The sequence below is a fragment of the Nymphalis io genome, chromosome 11 (assembly GCF_905147045.1).
Source record: "Nymphalis io chromosome 11, ilAglIoxx1.1, whole genome shotgun sequence".
Classification (NCBI taxonomy): domain Eukaryota; kingdom Metazoa; phylum Arthropoda; class Insecta; order Lepidoptera; family Nymphalidae; genus Nymphalis; species Nymphalis io.
Genome location: NC_065898.1, coordinates 11,062,703 through 11,083,278, shown reverse-complemented (window position 1 = coordinate 11,083,278; position 20,576 = coordinate 11,062,703). Strand labels below are relative to the sequence as shown.

Genomic DNA, 20,576 nt, shown 5'->3' with positions numbered 1-20,576 from the left:
ATAACTTAATGAAATCGCACAACCTTGTGATTCATTGCAAAAATGATTGTTTAATTTAAGTAAGTTTTCTTCATAACTAGTGAGGCAAAGACTCTACGCCATAAAACCTGTTCCGTTGACATTAGTTAAAAGAAAATCTGATAAAAATATATATATATTGTGGTCAAGGCGTTTTAATATTTAAATGTGTAGTTTGTATATAATTTACAAAACGATATAATGTTGAAGTAAACGCTACGCTATAAACTTGTCTGAATATGAAATGAATGTGAATGAGAACAACGTACTACGGAATAAAAACATAAATTTAAGATATTAAATAATAACGTAATAGAAAACGGTTACATCGTAGTGACGTTTCGAAATTTAAAGTATCGTCTGGCAACTCGATACTAATTCGTCGCGTTTTTAATAACCAATGACCATAAATATTGATTCGATACAATACAGTATAAATAATTATTATCCTTTCGCTTTCGTTCGTATATAAAACGAAATACTAGACTCTATTGTTCCTATTATATAGCGAAAATAATTTTATATTGAAAAGGTAATTGTTTGCTTTCGATAATACACCGTCGACATTCTAACCACAGTGTTGCAAGTACAAAAAAATGTTTTAAATTACAATAACGACTGAGATATATAATCGAACTGCAGATTGGTAGTTTAATCAAAATAACGGATATTATTTAAAAGTTCTTTGCATTACTTAATACAGAGTCACTGCATAATTTATAGCATTTTTTTCTAAAATCAAAACATTTGCATAACCAAATTCAAACGAGTAAAAGCGCGAAGTCAATAAAGACGAAACATTTTTGCGTCAGTAGCGTTTCACTCAAACGTTCAAAACTAATGACGCGACCGCTACCGTTAAGGTATTTAGACAAAAAGGTCAAATATATAACCCAGATCTTTCCTGGCATATTAAACACTAGCACAAGAACTCGTTCTAAGTACTTACTTATTTTAAAAAAAAATATACAAGCGATAAATATAAATTCAATATCAGATTAAAAATATATATTCTGTGATTCGATATTATTAACAGTTTACCGTTTTATTTTATCAAGGTCACGGCTGTAGAATTCGAAATTCGAATCAATAAAATATAAATAATAAAATATTAACTATATATTTATAAGTGGATTTAAAGCTGCGCTAATGTTGATAATAAATACAGTTGGCAATATATTATTATTATTTATTATTAAGTAAATGTTTTTTTCCCATTTTTTTTTCAGCCTTTTGCCGTCCACTGCTGGACGAAAGCCTCCCCCATAGAACGCCAACCATTCCGATCTTGGGCAGTCCGCATCCATCCCGAACCTGCCACCTTTTTTAAATCATCGGCCTATCTTGTCACAGGGCGTCCTACACTACGTTTGCCTAAGCGTGGTCTCCACTCTAACACGTGTCGGCTCCATCGGCCATCAATGCGCCTGGAGACATGACCAGCCCACTTCCACTTCAGCGAGCTAATTCTACGCGCGATGTCGGTGACTTTAGTTCTCTGGCGAATGTCCTCATTTCGGATTCTATCTGCCAGAGAAACCCCAAGCATCGCGCGTTCCATTGCTCGCTGAGCGACCCTAAATTTGTGGACCAGTCCTACGGTAAGTGTCCACGTTTCGGCACCGTAAGTCATTACAGGTAGGACGCACTGATTGAAGACCCTGGTCTTAAGCGACTGTGGGATCGACGATTCAAAAATATGACGTAACCTCCCGAATGCCGCCCAGCCCAAACGTATTCTTCTTTTAGCCTCCTTCTCAAAGTTGTGCCGGCCAAGTTGTATAGTTTGGCCCAGGTAGATATATTCCTGCACAACTTCAAGTGGAGAGCCATTTACGACCACTGGTCTCGAAATTATGGTCTTTTCTATGTTCATCCCGAGACCTACTTGTCTTGAGGAATCGCTCAGGCTGTTTAGCATCTCTTCCAAATCCTGCAGAGTATCCGTCATGATGACAATGTAGTCGGCAAATCGCAGATGTGTAATGTGTTGGCCATTTATATTAATGCCGCGTCCGTTCCAATCGAGCGTTTTGAAGACGTCCTCCAATGCATTGGTAAAGAGTTTCGGTGAGATTACATCTCCCTGTCTTACCCCGCGATGCAATTGGATTGGTCTTGTGCTCTGATCTTGTACTTGGACGGTCATGGTTGCGGCTTCGTACAAACACATTACCACCTGGACATACCGACAGTCAATTAGGCATCTCTGCATAGATTCCAGAACAGCCCAGGTCTCGATGGTATCGAAGGCTTTTTCGTAGTCCACAAACGCTAGGCATAGAGGCTGATTATATTCCTCGGTCTTCTGTATTATTTGCCTTAGTGTGTGTATGTGGTCTACGGTACTGAAGCCTTTTCAAAACCCAGCCTGTTCCACGGGTTGGAAGTCATCGAATTTTCGGGCAAGACGATTCGTGATTACCCTCGAAAACAATTTGTAAACATGACTTAAAAGATTGTTGAGAGTAAAATGAATTTTATTTATATTTTTATAAATGTCATAAATTATAAACTATATCTCTTTGCAATTTATAATTAAAACATTGTACTTAAATATCTTTGAATTAATAGTTAAAAAAAAAAAAATGTTACGTAATAGCATAAATAATTAATCTTTAGAATGACTTGTAGTTAAACGGGTACCTAATTAATAACAGTTTTTAAGTATTGTCTTATACTCTTTGTATATGTATTGTTTTTTTCCGTCAAGTAGAGGTCGAGTTTATGCGAGGGAGTGAACATGGGCTATCCATTGGGTAAGGATCGGCGACTTTTATACCGTTATGCGGCCTTGTATACTGTTGGACTACTGCGGTTTAATCGTCCAATATTACAATATTATTGTAAAATATTGTGTACTTAAAAACAAAATGTATTAATTTTTCTAATATAAGAACATTAAATTCACGCTTCACACGTGAACAGTCTAAATTTAAAGCGTGTGAACTGCAAAGCGTAGCTACTTTTATACAATTATATTGTATAATAAAAACCTCGGAAACGCACCTCATCGTTTGGTATGGAAAAAAGACTTCTTTTATATTAGAATCTGTAAGAGGTTTGTCAAAATTCCAAAATCCAATTGAATTTAAAATAATAAAATAAATTGTTCAAGTGCTAAATTAACTCTCAAATTTAGAAATGAGAATTCCGTTTTATCTGATCGTTATGATATGTACTTAAAGCTTTTATAGCATTTTAAAGTCGGCTCGAGTCTTAGTATTGAATATTTATTTCACTTAATAGCTCGAGCCTTTCAGAGAAACTTCACAGATTAACAGATATTATAAGAAATTAGTTGATGCATTCTCGATATTAGAACTTTGATATTTGGCAAATAATAAATTCTATTATACTTTGTCTGTTACGCTTTTACGGCTATACAACTGATTTTGATGAAATTTGGTATGAAGTAAGCTTGAATCCCAAGAAAGGTCGTTAGTAGTAGGCTACTTATTCATACCTAGCACGGCAAAACCGCGAACGAAAACTATTTGCAACTAAGAGTGATGTAACCAGTATTATGAAAATATGATTATGAAAAATTAATATGTTTAGTCCAGAAACATGTAACAAATATATACAACGTTAATTGATAATATATCTGTTACAATCGCCATAACATTCACGTATTATCTGATAAAAATTAAAAATATTTTTTTTTTTATAGATTTAAAGTTAAATAAATTCCGCAATGGTAAATTAATTTGTTAGCCTTGATAGTATATTTAAATGACTCTAATTATACATTAATGAGATTATTCTTGGACATGCTAATTGTTAGTGTCACTCAGTGGCCAGATGCACGTTCTGTCGCGTGCAATGTCACTTTCTCCTGACTTCGACACAAGCGCAGGATTTCTGTTTCGAAGGCGCGCATGCGCTCTCTCGCTTGGAATGCTCATCTGCTCATCTGGAGATGCATGCATTACACCGGGAATTTTCTATCGCTATTTAAGTAATACTAATGCGGTAACGTAATTTTGTTTTGAATTTAGATTAGATAAATATTTAAATTTAGATCTTAAATTAATTGGTAGTAGTTCGTAGTTTGTTTCTTAATTATCACGCAATAATCGACTTGGACGGTTGCGTTCAAAATAAACATTTGTTAAGTGAGATTAACTCCATCTATATATCAATTGCTACCGTGTGCACACTGTGTGTATAATGGCAATTATAGTTATATAATTCAGTCAGCACCTATGTAGTTACAACTAATTTATCTATTAAACAAATTAATTTTACTAGTTCACTTAATAGCTTGCATTAATATAACTTTACTTTCTCAAAAAAAAAAAAAACGGCAGTTTGTTTTAAAATTGAATGCGCATGAAGATGCCATTTAAACATAGGGTGGTTAGGTGAAATAAAAAATTTGCAAAAATTAAAAAAATAAATAAACGGGAAGCTGAATATTCAGTATAGCTGATGATTTTACTGCTACTGTGACAAAAAAAATTACATGATAGTGTCTAGGGTTCAATGCCTGTTTTAAATGACAATTGTATTTTACTTTAAAATTCATAAAACAAAGATCAATATCAAAAAATATTTTCCTAATTGACATACAAAAATCTTCATGATAGCTGTGTCGGAATATCCCGACAAGACCGAAAGATCTCCAACGCAGAACTAATGGTTTTACTTGAGTTCTGAGGCATGCATGCTGCTTCTGACAATTTCTTGACAGAAAAACCTATCAGACATTTTACTGCCCAGGCTCAGGATTTGAACCCTGTATGAAATCTGGAGCCCTATAAGCTAACCGCTATACCAATGTGGCTGTCACATTTCAGTTTTCGACATAATATACAGAAAATACTGTTTAAATTTTATTACTTAAACAGCTTGCTTAGACTTTGAAAGATAGTATTTAAAATGATACTAATAATCATAAAAATTATGAAAATATATAAACAAAACATAATACTTGCAACTATTGGTTTTGAAACAGTGTTGAAGTATTTTAGACATTGGCTGCACTCCAAGTTATCTATGATCATGAATGGTGTTTATTTTTGATTTGTATATAAAAATGTTTATGTTACAAATCTGAATACAATATAATCTTTTTTTCATTTCAAACAGGTATTTGTGATTTCAAATAATGTAAACATAAAAATCGTAAACCTAACTGAGTCTAGTGTGAGTGAGTAAAGTTTGGTTACAGGAGTTAAAGTGATAAACAATGAACAATGTTTTCAATTTTTCAATAATTCATTTATAGCACTTCAAATGACATTTTGCTATAGCAAACTATCATTCTTAACTAATATTATATAAATTAAATAAATTGCAGTAAATATTACAAGCATGTTTTACATGATTCTTAAAAAATAATTTCATCATAAAAAAAATTTTTTTTCATGCTTTCATAACCCAAAAAATATCACCCAATATACTAATTTTAATTTTGTATAATTAAAAATTGTATGTACTAGGGTGAATGGAGTCAAATTTGTAAGATCTTATCCTAAACTGTTGTTTGAAGATTATATAAATTATGTTTTCACCACAAATTTTATAAAATTAACTATTACAAATAACAGATGGAATAATGGTTCTTAAAAATAAGTGAGAACCTTATTTGCATGGTTACTGTTTAATTTAATGATACTAATATGGATTATTAAATATTACTATCATAAATCTTTATGACGCCTTGTTTTAAATAATATGTGTGAATGTATATCTTATCTTATTTTTTAGTCAAAGAATGAATTGCATTGTCAGACAGATATAGCCATTTCAAGACAATAAAAAATTTAAAAATTATCCAACTTCATAGAAAGAGGAAATTTGTAATTGATGATTTAAATTTTATTTGCATATTTTAGTAGTAATTAATATATTTTAAAACCATCCAATTATAAAAGTGATTTAATATATCCAAATTTACTAGAATAAATTAAATTCTAATTTTTAATTGCAGGAAATGTTTAAAATTAATAAAATATTATTAATTTGGACAAGGATTAATAAAACATTTTAAACATTTTGATCTTATAAAGCTCTTAAGCTTATTGAGGAGTGAATGAAATTCTGTATTTATATAAGCTGCATAACTCAAAATCAAAATATTTTTTATTCCAAAAAGACTTAAAAAAAATTATGAATTGTAAAGCGCTTTCGCTGGTTCTACTTATTTTCATTTATTACTATAGTATAACTAAGCAAGTTGACATTGTACATATGTGTACAGTTTAATAAACATTTAAGTAGAAAATATTACTATTATATGTACGATATATGTGTTTGTTTGTGTTAATTTTGGTTGGTGCACATTTTTGTTTGCTATACTGCAGTAACTCAGTAAAAAATAATTTCAAATGTTATACTTGCTTTTGTATGTTAAATATGGATGTAAAAAAAAATACCTATTTAATTAATTAAACATATGAGGCTAAATATCGGAATAAAGTTTTAGATCATTGCTTAAAAGTATGATTCACAACCAGGATTAGACATTATTAAGTAAGATACATATATTAAGCCATTATCATGCATGACCTCATCTATACAAATAAAATTTTGAAGAACACATAAAACCCCATAGTCTCAATTTATACCATCAATAAATCAACAAAAACAGTCGCTTGTGACCTAAATAACGCGCATTACAAGTGCAGTAATAATATACTTTCATGCATACGAACCGTGCACGACAATTTCATGCGAAACAAAAATGTATATAACAAGATATGAGGATAAGAATTAAGCACGTCACGCCGTTTGTTTAAAATAATATTTAAAAAGAAAAATATATTGTCGGAGTGTCACGTTTATTTAATCTCCACCTCCACATAATCCTCAGGAAAATACGAAGAACGAGTAAATGCTATGCCGTGTTGTTGAATTGACCGCTGAATGTATTCAGCTAATCTTGCGCATAAACACGTGTAATATAAATGCTACCTTTATTATAAGTTCGATTTCCGGGACGTCTCCGTTCGCTGTTCCGTTCTCTGCAATTTCATCCGACATCATGAACTCCAAAACACTCGGATTTATTTAAAAAATATATACTTCGTATATGCACTTCAACACAACCGTCACTAATCCACAACACGGACAGACTGACTCACTTCAGTTCATACTTCATATCAAACTTCACTTTTTAAAATGCTTACTTGGCAGAACTTGCGCAACTAACTGCAACGCAATTTGAAATTTATAACAAAATATGCAAAACTAAACAATTTTTATTCGTCTTTAGTATTAAATTACCGTTAGATTTAATTAAGAAGAATCTTAAAAAACAATGGTGATAATTAGATTAAATAAATATTTTATCTGTGTTAAGACGTTAAGAGTAAGGACTGTCATTTTCATTCAACATTGAGCATAGACATAAGGTAACCCTGTTAGCATAATGCAAAGCAAGGAATGAAGCTAAGATTTGAGTATTATTTGTAGACAGAGAAACTTCGGAATTATTAGACAAATCCGCTAGACTTATTGACTAAGTAGCTAGCTTGCAAGACTCACGTGACTATAATATCGATAAGCTATCTATACCATTGCTTATACTTCACTATGGATTGTCTATCGATAGGATTATCGACATGCAACACTAGTAGAAATCTACTCTATGAGCAATGAGCTATTATCAACTCAGTTGTCACTTGTCAGACTTGATTTGTAAATATATAATAAAGTGCGTGTAAATTTTTCTGCATAATATTTGATACAGCTTAATATTTGAATTATTGTTTACCAATTGTGAAAATGAGTACTGCAGAAGCTTCGTCAGCAGAAACTCAGATGACATTTGCTGAAAAGCAAGCTGAGAGAATGAAGCGTTTACGTTCATTGCATTCAGCTAGAAATGAAGCAAGGACGCATAATCATCAAGAAGTCGTTGCCGAGGAGGCTAGGAATAAACTACCAGCGAATTATGATGCCAAGAAAAGACAAGCAGAGTGGCTCTTAGAAGATCAAAATAAAAGAGAAGAAGCCACAAAACATGGTAAGGATTATGATCGAGTGAAACTGTTAAGCATATCTGCAGTTGAAGCTGAAAGACTCGAACGAAAAAAGAAGAAAAAGAACCCAGACCAGGGTTTTTCTACTTACGAACAGGCCACCGTACGACAGTACAATAGGCTCGTTAAGAATATGCCCACAATGGATCCAGAACACTACGAAAAACAGAAGGAAAAATATGGCGATGCATTTTACGGCGGACAGAACGTGATTATACACGGTATGCATGAAGACCGTAAAGAAGCAATAGACAAAATGGTTAATGATATAGAGGGACAAATAGCAAAACGGGCGAAATACTCAAGGAGACGTACACATAATGATGATGCTGATATTGATTACATTAATGAGAGGAATGCCAAATTTAACAAGAAGTTGGAGAGATTTTATGGGGAACACACAGCTGAAATCAAACAGAATCTTGAAAGAGGTACAGCTATATAATTTAGTATTACATGAAACTCTCCAAAAAATGGCACACCTTAAGGACGCATATTGTCTTAAAATATGTGAATGTCTCAGAAAGAAAATATATTTAAATACTAGACACCTTTTTGTGTATTGTGACTTACAAATTGAATAAAATGATTTTATATACTTGCTTTTTTTTAAATAATCATTATAGGATTGAGGTCAATATCATATCAACTTATAATGCTTAATTCAGCTACAAAACCTCATTAATGTATTCAAAAAATGATTGAATTTAACAATAATTGTCAATAGCGCAATGATTTACGGGCCATCTAATGCTGTAAAAGTTGCTGGTTCAATCCTGACCCTTGGACTATTGTTGTTCCCATTCCCAGAACAAACTTCGCACTTAATTGAATAGCTAATCAGGAATATAAGTAATTCCTTAAAAAAAAAAAACAATAAATAACTATGCTATTTCTTTGAAGAAATGTCAAATTAAGAGAATCAAATGAAACAATTTTCAATAACAAGTTTATTTTGATACAGATGATTAAGTAAGTACATATCAAATTTATAGATACAAAAGGTCTAAATATATAATCTATAAAGCACTAAACATTTTTATTTATTTTTCCTTGTACAAGTTTAACAATTTAAGTTTCCATTACAGAAATCTATTATGTCCTGCCTAAAATATTTAATTAAAAATCATATACCACTTTCTAAAGATTTCATTACAGGCAGGGTGGCCAACCTTACCAGTAAATACAATAATTTTGAGTTTTGTGGTCTGGTGTACGAGGTACAAGCCTTACTGACTTAATAAAAAATGGACATAATATCATGTTTTTTGTGTTGAAAAGCTTTTTTTCTTACATATATGTTTTACACTAAGTACAGATCTTCTTAAATTTGCACTATCTTATAATATTCACTAGAAGTACTAATGGTATCACAAGTACTTACTCATATATACATACATAAAATGAGCACTTTATTTTTTACATAGAAATGCTGTAAAGCTTGAGCTCCGCTAAAAATGATAAGTTATCATAATAATAACTAAAAACTTGTTTATATAAAATAAGTACATTTATATTTAAATAGCTTAATTGAGCAAAAAGAACAGAAAATCTCATGAAAACATAGTCTGATTTGTTTCTTGATTATTTCATCAACACTTCAAGATAGACAGTACTGCAAATTTGCCAGTGCACCAGTTTAGTTTAAAAACCATGCTTGTATACTTGGTAGGTGGTGAGGTCAGTATTGGTCGCGCCATAATAATTTTATTTTGTACATTGATTATTTATTTGTCTAGACTAGATATAGAACTACGAAATATTATTAGCCCACTATTGGTTTATAAGCTCGTCCCGGCCGCTCTGTGAATAAATTGTCATGTATACAACGTTAAAAAAATGCATATTAAAGGTATAATTAATTACACATTTTTTCACTTTGCTAACTACGCAGGTCATATTATGATGCACAAGATGTTTGCACTCGATTCTTCTAATAATCCGATGGAAAAACTCGGAGTTTTAGTTTTTATTGGCCTTACTGAAGCTTACCACTAGTGACAAGACCAACGAAGTAGATAAATCGCTGACAGCTAGCATCAGTCACCACTCACCACGGACATAAAACGACCAATGCGTGATGCAGCGCACCTATCAAACAATGCTAATTAAAATGTAATTCTTTCTTTTGTTGCGATTGAAGGCTGAAATCTAACATTTTATCCAGACAAACAAATAACCAAAGCTTTATAGTTTTACTGACTAAAACCACTTCTCTTTAATTTGTTTACTAGTTATAATAACAAAATTATAAAAAGTTATTCAACTAAACCTTCCTAGAGGAGCTCAAGCAAAGTATATAATTAAGAAGCTATATAATCATAATGCATTTATATAGCACATTATAACTGCCTTCAGTTTAGATGAAAGCCATACTACAATGGCAAGCTTATATTGTTTTTCGATTACACGGAAACAACGTATTCAAATTTCAAGTGCATGCCCGTTAATGTAAATAATCCTCACTACCCTCGATTCCATGGTTGTTATAATTTGAAAAAATAAAAAATTGTTTCATACATTTTAAAAGAATATAGATACTATTAAAATAAAATAAATTTTTCGTGTCTTGGTAATTATTATATATTTTGTTTTTACGTAACTTTATTCATTCTGTGAAGTAAATCTCGTGTAGTATAAAACTATTCTTTTATTCAGTAAGTTATTGCGACTTTGTTTTAAAACTACAACAGAGTATTTGAAACTCTCACATATATTCTAAAAAATGTAACGAACTACCCCTTTATAAGTTCACAAAGGAAATAAAATTGTACAATTATACTTTTAATTACATTGTATAAAGTCTTGTATGTTCTTAAATTAAAATACACATCTGGCGGATTTAGTGCTAAAATTTAGATACGCCTTAAAGTATTTTATTCATACAGAAAACACGTTTTGAAATAAATATGATTGTTTTCAGTATGCCAAACACAACTCAAGTAATACCTACCAGTATATGAAAATATTTATATAATGTAATAGGAAAAATTCAGACAGCAATCATTTTATTGCTTTCTCTTATTAATACGAATCATAGCGAGATTCGTGTTTTTTTAAGACTATATTGGTAGTTAGCGTCACGTTACTTTGTTGTTCTGATGTTGACAACGATTAAGTTCAGTTGTGCACTTGCACAGATGTCAATTATGTCAATATTACGTATACGATTAAAACGAAAATCGCGCATGCGCAATGGAGGGTGGCGCGTTTGTCTCTGTCGTTCGCTTGCATTTAAATTTATTGTATAGTAAGTCTCGACTATATCTAACGATTCATGAATTGCTTAATATAACTAATTGTATAACTGGTGTAAATAAAAAGTTTTTTTTTATATGTATAAAAGGAAACCAATTACGATTTATAGAACTTACTGTACATATAATAAAAGATTTTTCGTCTACTTTTTACACGAATGTATCTCCGCAGCCTGGTTTTAGAGTGGCAATGGAACATGATGCGGGCAATAACTGCAGATTATTTTAATTATTGTTTTTTTTTTTTTAAGACGGTTGTTAAAAATTGAAGTAAGGTTTTTCAGCACTATTGTTTCTTTCGTATTACCATCTACAAGAGTTAATATGTCTAGTAACACTGGATGATACTTTTCACTTTAACAAATGTGTATCTCTTTTGTAATAAAAATGAGAAATACAGAGTAGAACTCTGAGCAGAGTGGCTTTCATTAACAGTTAAAAAGTACTTTTATTAATTTCGGAATGAAATGTATGGATTATTTAGATATCGTTTTAATGTTTTATCTTTAGTAGTCCAATGTACATGACTCCACTTTCTTACTCCAGAATTCCGCCCTATTTATTTCTTATAACCGAAAACCGATGATGTTGAAGCAAATACATATTCCATTTAGATTTTTTTTATAATACACAATATTTGTTCTTTCATTTATCGTTTCTATTCTAAACCTTACTTGTGTTTTCTAAAACTTCAATGTGTTTTTATATATGTCGCGGTGAATTTTATACTTTTTATTTATTAAAATTTGGGGACTTGCAAGTAGCTTCCACTTTATCAATGATCACGAGACATACGTGAAATAAAAAACACGCAGTTAAAACCATATAAACAGAAAGTCGAGATGGCCCAGTGGTAAGAACGCGTGAATCTTAACCGATGAACGTGGTTTCAAACCCGGGCAAGCACCTCTGATTTTTCATGTGCTCAATTTCTGTTTATAATTCATCTTGTGCTTTTCGGTGAAGGAAAACATCGTGAGGAAACCTGCATGTTTCTAATTTCATCGAAATTCTGCCACATGTGTATTCCACCAACCCGCATTGGAGCAGCGTCGTGGAATCAGCTCTAAACCTTCTCCTCAAAAAGGGAGAGAAGGCCTTACCCCAGCAGTGAGACATTTACAGGCTGTTACTTACTTAAACAGAAAGCTATATAGGGAAATTTTGTAACAAATTATATAATATATATTTCGTGTAGTTGCACGATGTATTAAATCTAACTGCTTATAAATATCGCGTTTGCAATTTTTGCTCAGAAACTAAGTTTACACACAGCGATTCTCTCGTTTTTTTTAACTTATAATGATTGGTGGAACACCAAAAATAGAACGTGAATTTATTTAAGTGATTTAACTAAGTTCAAAAATACATATAAATAACTGCTTTTTCCTTTTTTATATTATTATTACTCGAAATAATTTCATAACATAGCCAGTACAATCACTACAATTACATAACGTAGTGAAATGCACGTTACCATAAATTCCCTATCCACCTTAAGTGCAGCAGTGTTTAAATGTAAATAACATTAAGTTATTCGCATTTGGTACAACAGAGCACTCAGTGAGAATAGGAAAGTATAAGAGAAAAACGAAAATAAGAACAATATCAAAGTCAAGGCCATCGAGTCCACTCGCAAGTAACGTTACATTACACGCAGTTACTAATACTATCAACGAATGAACGTATAACCATTTGTTTTGGAATGTGCAAATCAAAAATCCTCAATTAGAAATTAGACTACCAAATGCGAATATCACAGATCGTTTTTATTTTAATTGCTACTGCACTTAAGATAGACGTTTTAACTTAAAAATACATTTCAATAACAAGGCTGCATTTCATAATACCCACGACCGCACTATTTCTGAAAAAAAAGTTAAATTTCAATTAGCCAATTCACCCCCATTGAATTTAATGAAATATTAACAGTTTCCTGGTGTATTGAGTGCGATAGATTACACAATCATTAACAATAAGCCATTTCCCTTAATTAATTAGACTAATATACTCACTCCGACGACCAGGCATTAAATGAACTGTGATTCCATCTGGTGCTCGAACTGCGTAAAAAATAAAATAAAACTCAAATATTACACTGTACAAGGAGTGTGCTAGTTACTAATGTTAATCTAATTTTATTATAACTTACACAACGGACACGGAAGCAAAACCAACGACAACAAGGCAACAAACAAAAAGTTATAAAATTAATAACAGATAAAAAATATACTTACCATAACGCGATCTTTGTCAATACATTTTTAAAAAACATATTTGATCTCCAGGATATCAAATAAATGTATTGGTCACGGAAATGAAAATTCGACATAAAAAAAATGGAATTCAAAGCATTATAAAATAAAGCCTTTATCTATTTTGTTTGTCTATTATTTATAGATAGAAAAAAAATATCACAGATAATCAATTGAACGCACGCAGTAAAAATAATTCAGATATAACGCGGATAGATAACAAGTCTGGTAGATTATTATTTGAAGACAATAATAATTTATAGTAACCACGACTTTTGTTTGGCTGTGGTCTGATAATGCGCCACATAATTTGAAATATTTTTAGAATTAGAATTCATCTTTTAGCGCTTTTTAGTAGTGTCAGCAGTATCAAGCGGGATAGTAAAATAAAATTGGTCTAGATACCAGACAGTTGCCGTATATGCGTTTTATCTTAATAGTCTTGATAAAGCTCTTTCTATTCTATCCTACATATATTCTTCCAGTATCCACCTAGATACTTACTATCCATTTCATCTCTAAAAAAATAAACAATAATATTTTTTAACATTTTATTCTCGTTCAATAATCAAAAAAATTATGATCATATTTTGTAATTTATTAAGTATAATTAAGTCAATACAGCCAATAATCGTTCTAAAAGGTAAAATTATTGAAATCTCATATTTTTTATAGTCTGTACTAAAATTAAATAGTTATATAATCAACTGCACATAAACAAATAGATTTGTAGAGAAAAGATACCACATGTGAAATACTTAGCATTGTGATTTAATAAATAAGTATATAAATATATTTAATTCTATTTAATTATTAAATTTAATGACAGTTTTAGATTATTAATTATGCCTGTTCTGATTATTATCACAGTTAAATTCGGTAATAAACATTAATACTGTGATAACAAAGTATTGTGATATAAATTACAATAATTATTCAAAAAAGACTTAAGTTATCAATTATTGTGCCAGAATCCTTATATTTAAAAATTCTAATCATTTGTAGAATAACAAAACTAAAATGATAATTTTATTATGTCTTATACCTTTATAATCGAATAAATTAAGCACTGTAAATGTTTTTCATAATTTTAAGAAACTGCCTTTTATAAACTAATCGAATTAAAACCCTGAAAAAGAATTAGGCAATAATTTTTATAGTAATCTGAGCAAACGGTAAATTGAGCAAAGATTAATATTAACATATGGCTAGTATGTTCAGACGATACAAAAAAAAAAAAAATCAATCTATAATTTAATGTATTATTTTTGGCAAGGTGCTTCTAGATTTATTATTATAAAATTCTTATGAGATCTTGTGATGCCTCAATATGTGACCAGATAATAAATAGGTGATGTAATTTCAATCAGCCTAAAAAAATATATATATATTATCTACCGTATATTATCATAACTTAACAATGACAACTAAAATAACAAGAAAATATACAATTCCACCTAATAAAGTTCAATATTTCAATTAATACTATCATCACATCAAAATATATCGGTTTTCGATTTTTTTTTAATTATTAATATTAAATTTTTAACAATTAATTTTATAATTTATTTGAACAAAATTCAATTAAACTTTTTTCTTAATTTTCTTTCACATAAAAACATAGCTCTTCCTATCTATCGACTATTATCTTTTTAAAACTATATGCACCAATCTATAAACCACAAAATGTTGACTCAATATTTTAATAAAATTCTTTTAAATTCATATAGCCACCAGACATCTAATTATGATACTAAAATTAAGATAATCCCTTTAACTGTCCTATTACCATTTATACATTTAAACTCGGTAACTAATTAAGAAACCTATATACATACAAATCTCTTTAACTTTAAATGGTTAATAAAAGTACAAAGTATATAAAAACACACATGCAAAAGTTCAATGTCTGATACCAAACAGGAACATTGGGTATGAATAGCAAACCATAAAGGAGATGCCAACGTCAGCGACTGTCCATTATTGGCAAATCCTTTAATAAAGTGGTCATGCCACATGCTAGGTTAAAATTGCACAATACTGTTTAGTATTCTTCATTTAGAAATAACACTTAAGTCTGGTTAAACACTTAAAAAACGAACACTCGTATATCAAAGGCACTTTTCAAGGCATAAGGAAAATTTTCAAACATTCACTGCTCTGTAGTCACCGACTACATGGGAGATCGGTGCATCTGCCACATCTGTGGCGTGTCTGTTTGCACCCCTCCTGTTCCTATCGCGAAAGGAGCCGAAGCCCGAGTCGTGAGTGGTAGCTGGGGACGTACCTACGAATATCCGCGGCATGTCACACTCTTCGCACTTGTCAAGCAGTGGGTGGTTGCGGAAGGTACACATATGGCACTGCCACGATGTGGGCTGGCGCTGTCCCGTGTAGATGTTGCTGTAGAAGTTGCTTGTATCATCTGCCTCTGCAACGGGCATAACACGAGCTAATGAAAAAATAAAATAAATTATATTGAGACACTAAAAATATTCTTTAAACCTAAAATGAATATTAATTTTATAATAGAAGACTCAAGTAGATAAAGATTTTGTATTGTATCACATTTTTAAACTATTTACATTTGTTACATTAATAAACATTTTAAGTAACTATATATACCATAGTACTTACAGCTCCCGTGTTTTAAAATTAAGAGCCAAAAACACAATGGTTGGACGGTATACATGCATACATATGTAATAGCTCAAAAATATAAAAAAACTGCTAATTACTTTAAATCATCTTCTTTTTACATGATATCTTCAAGATTTTGAATAGTCCGTTCTCTCTATCTCAATATTACATTAACAAAAAAACGAAATAAAACATACCATGACCATCCATTTCTAATCGTTTAGCTAATGTATCACACTCATCCCGCAGCCTTTCTACATAATCTTTGAGCCTCTGCGCTGCGCTTGGCGTCGGTGGTGGTGCAGCAAGTATCTGAGTCTCCCGATTGAGCTGCGCCAGGCGACCTTTCTCTTGAGCTACGGCAGAGGCTAATCGGGATAGACGTTCCTTTTGTCGGTCAATCAAAGAACGGTCTGAAAAGTTATAGCAATTCATCAAGATTTCTGCTATATGAAGAAGTTTGTGTGTCTGTCCAATTATAATTATATTATAATTGTATACTTATGTTACTTTGGCCTAGCCTATCATCAGCCTATTATTGTTACCTGAATTAAATACTGCTAGTAAATGTAGTATTAAGATTAAAAACTTTATATCATAATAAATAAATGAAAAACAGGTATGTGGAATTTTTTTTATATAAAATGCTTGCTTTTTCCTTGACGAGGGTTTTTCAAGATAGCCCCGAGAAATAGAGAAAGAATAAATGTGTTGACATTTATATTTTCAAATCAAATACAAAAAAACACATTAAAAAACAATCAATATTATAAACAAGTGTAGTGGCAGCGGCTTGAAAGTGTACACACTAAGAGCCTATTGACTGAACTAAATTCAAAATACCAAAATATGATGTACATGAGATGTAATTAAGTATAGACTATATATATAAGATACAGATTAAATACTTATACATATGGCACATCTAGTGACAAAAGTGTTTTTATGAAGTAGTTTGAAACATTTTTTTTATTATTTTTTTTTTTTTTATTGCACGCACTTTACAAACATTTAGTAACATATAATAGCTAGTAGAACATATACTATGCAAAGGCGGCCTTATCACTTATAGTGATCTCTTCCAGGCAACCTCTGTAAAGAGAAATGTTAATGTGTTTTTTTTAGCCAGGATCACTAATCGGGCATAGTGTGCGAATAACTTATACTTAAAATTTAAGGATCTTAATACAAATATGTTATATACCGACCTACATACGTATATATACATATTATACATATATACATAGATACAAACAAACAAACTTATATAAGAAATAAATAACCATATACATATAACATGCTCTAATTAAACATGTGAGATTAAGAATGTGATGGAGGAGATGAAAGAGTTGAACTGGGAGGAATCGGGTGCTACTTTAGTTTCTAGCGAAATTAGGAAATGTGGTCATATTTGCAGACACCAACTATAAACTGTATGCAAATATTCTGGTGCTTGTTCAAGTCCGTATTAAGATAGAAACAGCATCAGCATAGTCAAGAACCGATAGGAGAGTTTAGGTTAATGTGATTTAAGTATTACTCAGCTTACTCATTTGCAGTTACCAATAAAGTTGATAATCAAAGTTGATCTATTATATATATATTCCTATATTGTGTGTATATTTCTAAATTTCACGAGAAAAGACTTCTAAAGACAATTTTTTTTTTAAATATATGTGAATAGGAGTAACTGCTATTGGACTAGTAAGCCGAGATGATCCAGTGGTAAAAACACGTGAATCTTAACCAATGATTGTGGGTTCAACCCCGGGCAAGCACCAATGAATTTTTTATATGCTTAATTTGTGATTATAATTCATCTCATGCTTTACGGTGAAGGAAAACATCGAGAGGAAACCTGCATGTGTCTAATTTCATTGAAATTATGCCACATGTGTATTTCATCAACCCCCGATAGAGCAGCGTGGTGGAATAAGCTCCAAACCTCCTCAAAAAAGGAAGAGGAGGCCTTTAGCCCAGCAGTGAATACCAATAGGAGATTTTTTGTTAGAACAAAGTTACATTAACTATGAGTGCAGATAGAGGTAGATATATAAATTTTATATGAAAAATTAAAAAAAGAAATTAAAAAAAATATAAACAAAAAAAGTGTCAAGTTATCTTTGCACTTCACTGAAACTAGAGACAAATGAAATTGTTGTGCTACAACTTTTGAATGAGACTGTACTAATTTGAAAATATTGACTTAGAAATTTGGTATACTAGTTAATTAAAAATACCCAAATATTGCAGTGTAGAAATTTATAGCAATTTTCTGGCATAGGCAGCAAGTATCCTTAATCATTTATATTTATCAAATTACTTTTAAAACATATTTCTTTAATTAAAATTAGATATTGATATTTTTAAACAGTCAATTAATTAAAAAATGTTTTAATTCTTACCATGTGAAAGACCTGGTGGTTCTGGTGCAGCCCTGGTAGGTCTAGGGGACTCCAAGCGAGACTTCTGCATTGGAGGTGGAGGAGCACGACGTCTTGGTGGTCGTGTCGTGCTTGGACTGACAGTTACTGTCACATGACCTTCAAATGCACCGTCTTCTTCTCTTGTATCCCTCACAGGACTAGCCATGTTTGAAGTTGGAGTACAAACTGTTAAATTAACAGATGTTATAGCTCTCGGGCTATCGTAATCACCATCAGGGTATGCACGACTAAGGTCCATATGACAATTAACGTTGACTGACCAGTTAAGAGGGTATCCTCTATCCAGTCGGTAGTTGCCAGATTTTTGCTCTTTATTCTCTGTTTTTTGTGTTGACGGTGCAGGGGAAACTGTTCTACAGGACTCAGGTTCAGGCTGTTTTAAATTATCTTTAAATGCAATGTCTGGATTTGGCTTGATGAAGTTTAGTGTGTTAGGTCTTTGAGGCTTCTCTTGCGGTGGATTAACAGGCAATTCTTTCTTGATTGTTTTCTTTTCTTTAACTTCCTTTGAAGTTTCTAATCTCTCATTTAAATTAGCTTTGATTTTACTGCTCTTTAAAATTTTGTAATTCGTGCTCTCTGGTTGTTCATAATCAGTGACTTGCTCCAGTAGTTTACTCTCCTGAAATGTACTTTGCTTATCTGCCTTGTTATCATTAGTTAGTTCCAAATCACTCGGGGACTCAGCATTATACTTTGCATAGCAGTTATCAATATTGATAATGGTGACTGGAGATGAAATATTGTTTATTTGTTCATCTATATTATTTTCAACAACATTTTGGTTTGCATCAGTGTTTAACTTGAATGGCTTTTCTTCTTCTGCTTCAGAGTTAGTACTGATTACAGCGTTCTGTGGACCTTGGCAAGTTAAAGATTTAATAGCTGTACATTTAGCAGCTTCATGTTTAATTATAGGTTGGTTGCGGCACTTGATTGGTGGATTAACTCTGAGCTCATTGAGCTGGCGAGCTGCAGCCGAGGAAGAGGCATGATACGCATGTGTTAGGGAGGCCTTGACTTCTTTATGGAGATGTGTCTCACAAGCTTTCTTGTCGTGACAGTACAGTTCAATTGTATTAGAAACAACATGATCAGGAACGCCGGGAAACTTTTGTTTCAGTTCATGAAACAATTGCATAAGCGATATGTTGGTGCACGCACATGGTGAAGGGCTCGTAGCGCTATCGGAGGGGGCAGACATCGCCGCCCATCCTCGCGGAAGACCTCCTCTGCACCGTGAACTCGCCTTTCACTGTATTAACAAAAATATACTTGCACTCACCGAAAAAAAGTAACAAACATCGTATACGAAAACCGAAATTTTATTGTCTTTTCACTCTAGTGACGTCATAAACTTTAAAATCTCTTTTTCATACAGTTACGTGTACACCACTGAACTTTCACGGCTACGAATATTCATGACTTGTTAATCCCTACGGTACACATGTGACGAAAAAGAGCACATAACGAGACAAGGCTGAATTTTTATATCTTTTGTTATCATCATACCAGAGCTATTTTTCGACCAGTTGCGACACCTTAAGAGTTGATTTTTCACTTTGTTTTTGATGTTTATTATAAACTTCAGACCGCCGTTTATAACAGAAACACCTTTTCAAAGTCAAAAGGTATATTAACATTTGTGAATCCAAAAATAAAATTACGAAAATCACAAACTTGTCAATTCGAACCTTCCATTTTGACTATAGATATAGACCACAGAGTATTAGCGTACACAAATAGTACATTTGTATTTCATGATTATATTAGCCCTATGCTACACATGCAATGCGATGTCGAGATAAACGAAGAATTAAACGTAGTTTCCATAGTTCGTAAATACATAATCACATATAACACTAGCTTGAGTGATTTAAGCAATATAATCTGATCATTTAAATATTGCACTATAATTGACCATTAAATATTTTATTGCATTTACAATCTGAACAGTTTTTTTCGTGT

The 20,576-nt window shown here is 31.7% G+C and overlaps 3 protein-coding genes across 9 annotated transcripts in view; 1 reads left to right on the top strand and 2 right to left on the bottom strand.

Moving 5' to 3' along the window:
- LOC126771772 (chloride intracellular channel exc-4) overlaps positions 1–7,194 on the bottom strand; it is a 31,021-nt gene extending 23,827 nt beyond the window's left edge. For both annotated transcript variants that reach the window (XM_050491862.1, XM_050491864.1), the window contains exon 1: positions 6,940–7,194. In XM_050491862.1, coding sequence (XP_050347819.1) covers positions 6,940–7,011 — 72 coding nt within the window. In that variant the 5' untranslated portion in view covers positions 7,012–7,194. The remainder of the gene's footprint in view (positions 1–6,939) is intronic.
- A 438-nt stretch (positions 7,195–7,632) lies between these two features.
- LOC126771782 (pre-mRNA-splicing factor Syf2) lies at positions 7,633–8,607 on the top strand. Its single transcript, XM_050491878.1, has one exon. It carries the CDS (start codon positions 7,753–7,755, stop codon positions 8,452–8,454), a length of 702 nt encoding a protein of 233 aa, XP_050347835.1. The 5' UTR covers positions 7,633–7,752; the 3' UTR covers positions 8,455–8,607.
- A 333-nt stretch (positions 8,608–8,940) lies between these two features.
- On the bottom strand, positions 8,941–20,306 carry LOC126771737 (uncharacterized). 6 transcript variants are annotated; one of them, XM_050491795.1, is made up of 5 exons: positions 18,567–20,306; positions 16,359–16,574; positions 15,809–15,973; positions 13,282–13,329; positions 8,941–13,133 (listed from the first exon to the last, which is right to left on the bottom strand). In XM_050491795.1, the coding sequence occupies exons 1-5, from the start codon at positions 19,810–19,812 to the stop codon at positions 13,108–13,110; spliced, it is 1,701 nt and encodes a 566-aa protein (XP_050347752.1). In that variant the 5' UTR covers positions 19,813–20,306; the 3' UTR covers positions 8,941–13,107. The 6 variants fall into 6 exon arrangements, with proteins under 6 accessions (XP_050347752.1, XP_050347755.1, XP_050347753.1 ...); XM_050491796.1 differs by having other exon boundaries at positions 8,943–13,133; positions 15,809–15,952; XM_050491798.1 differs by lacking the exon at positions 13,282–13,329.
- Between the last annotated feature and the right edge of the window lie 270 nt (positions 20,307–20,576).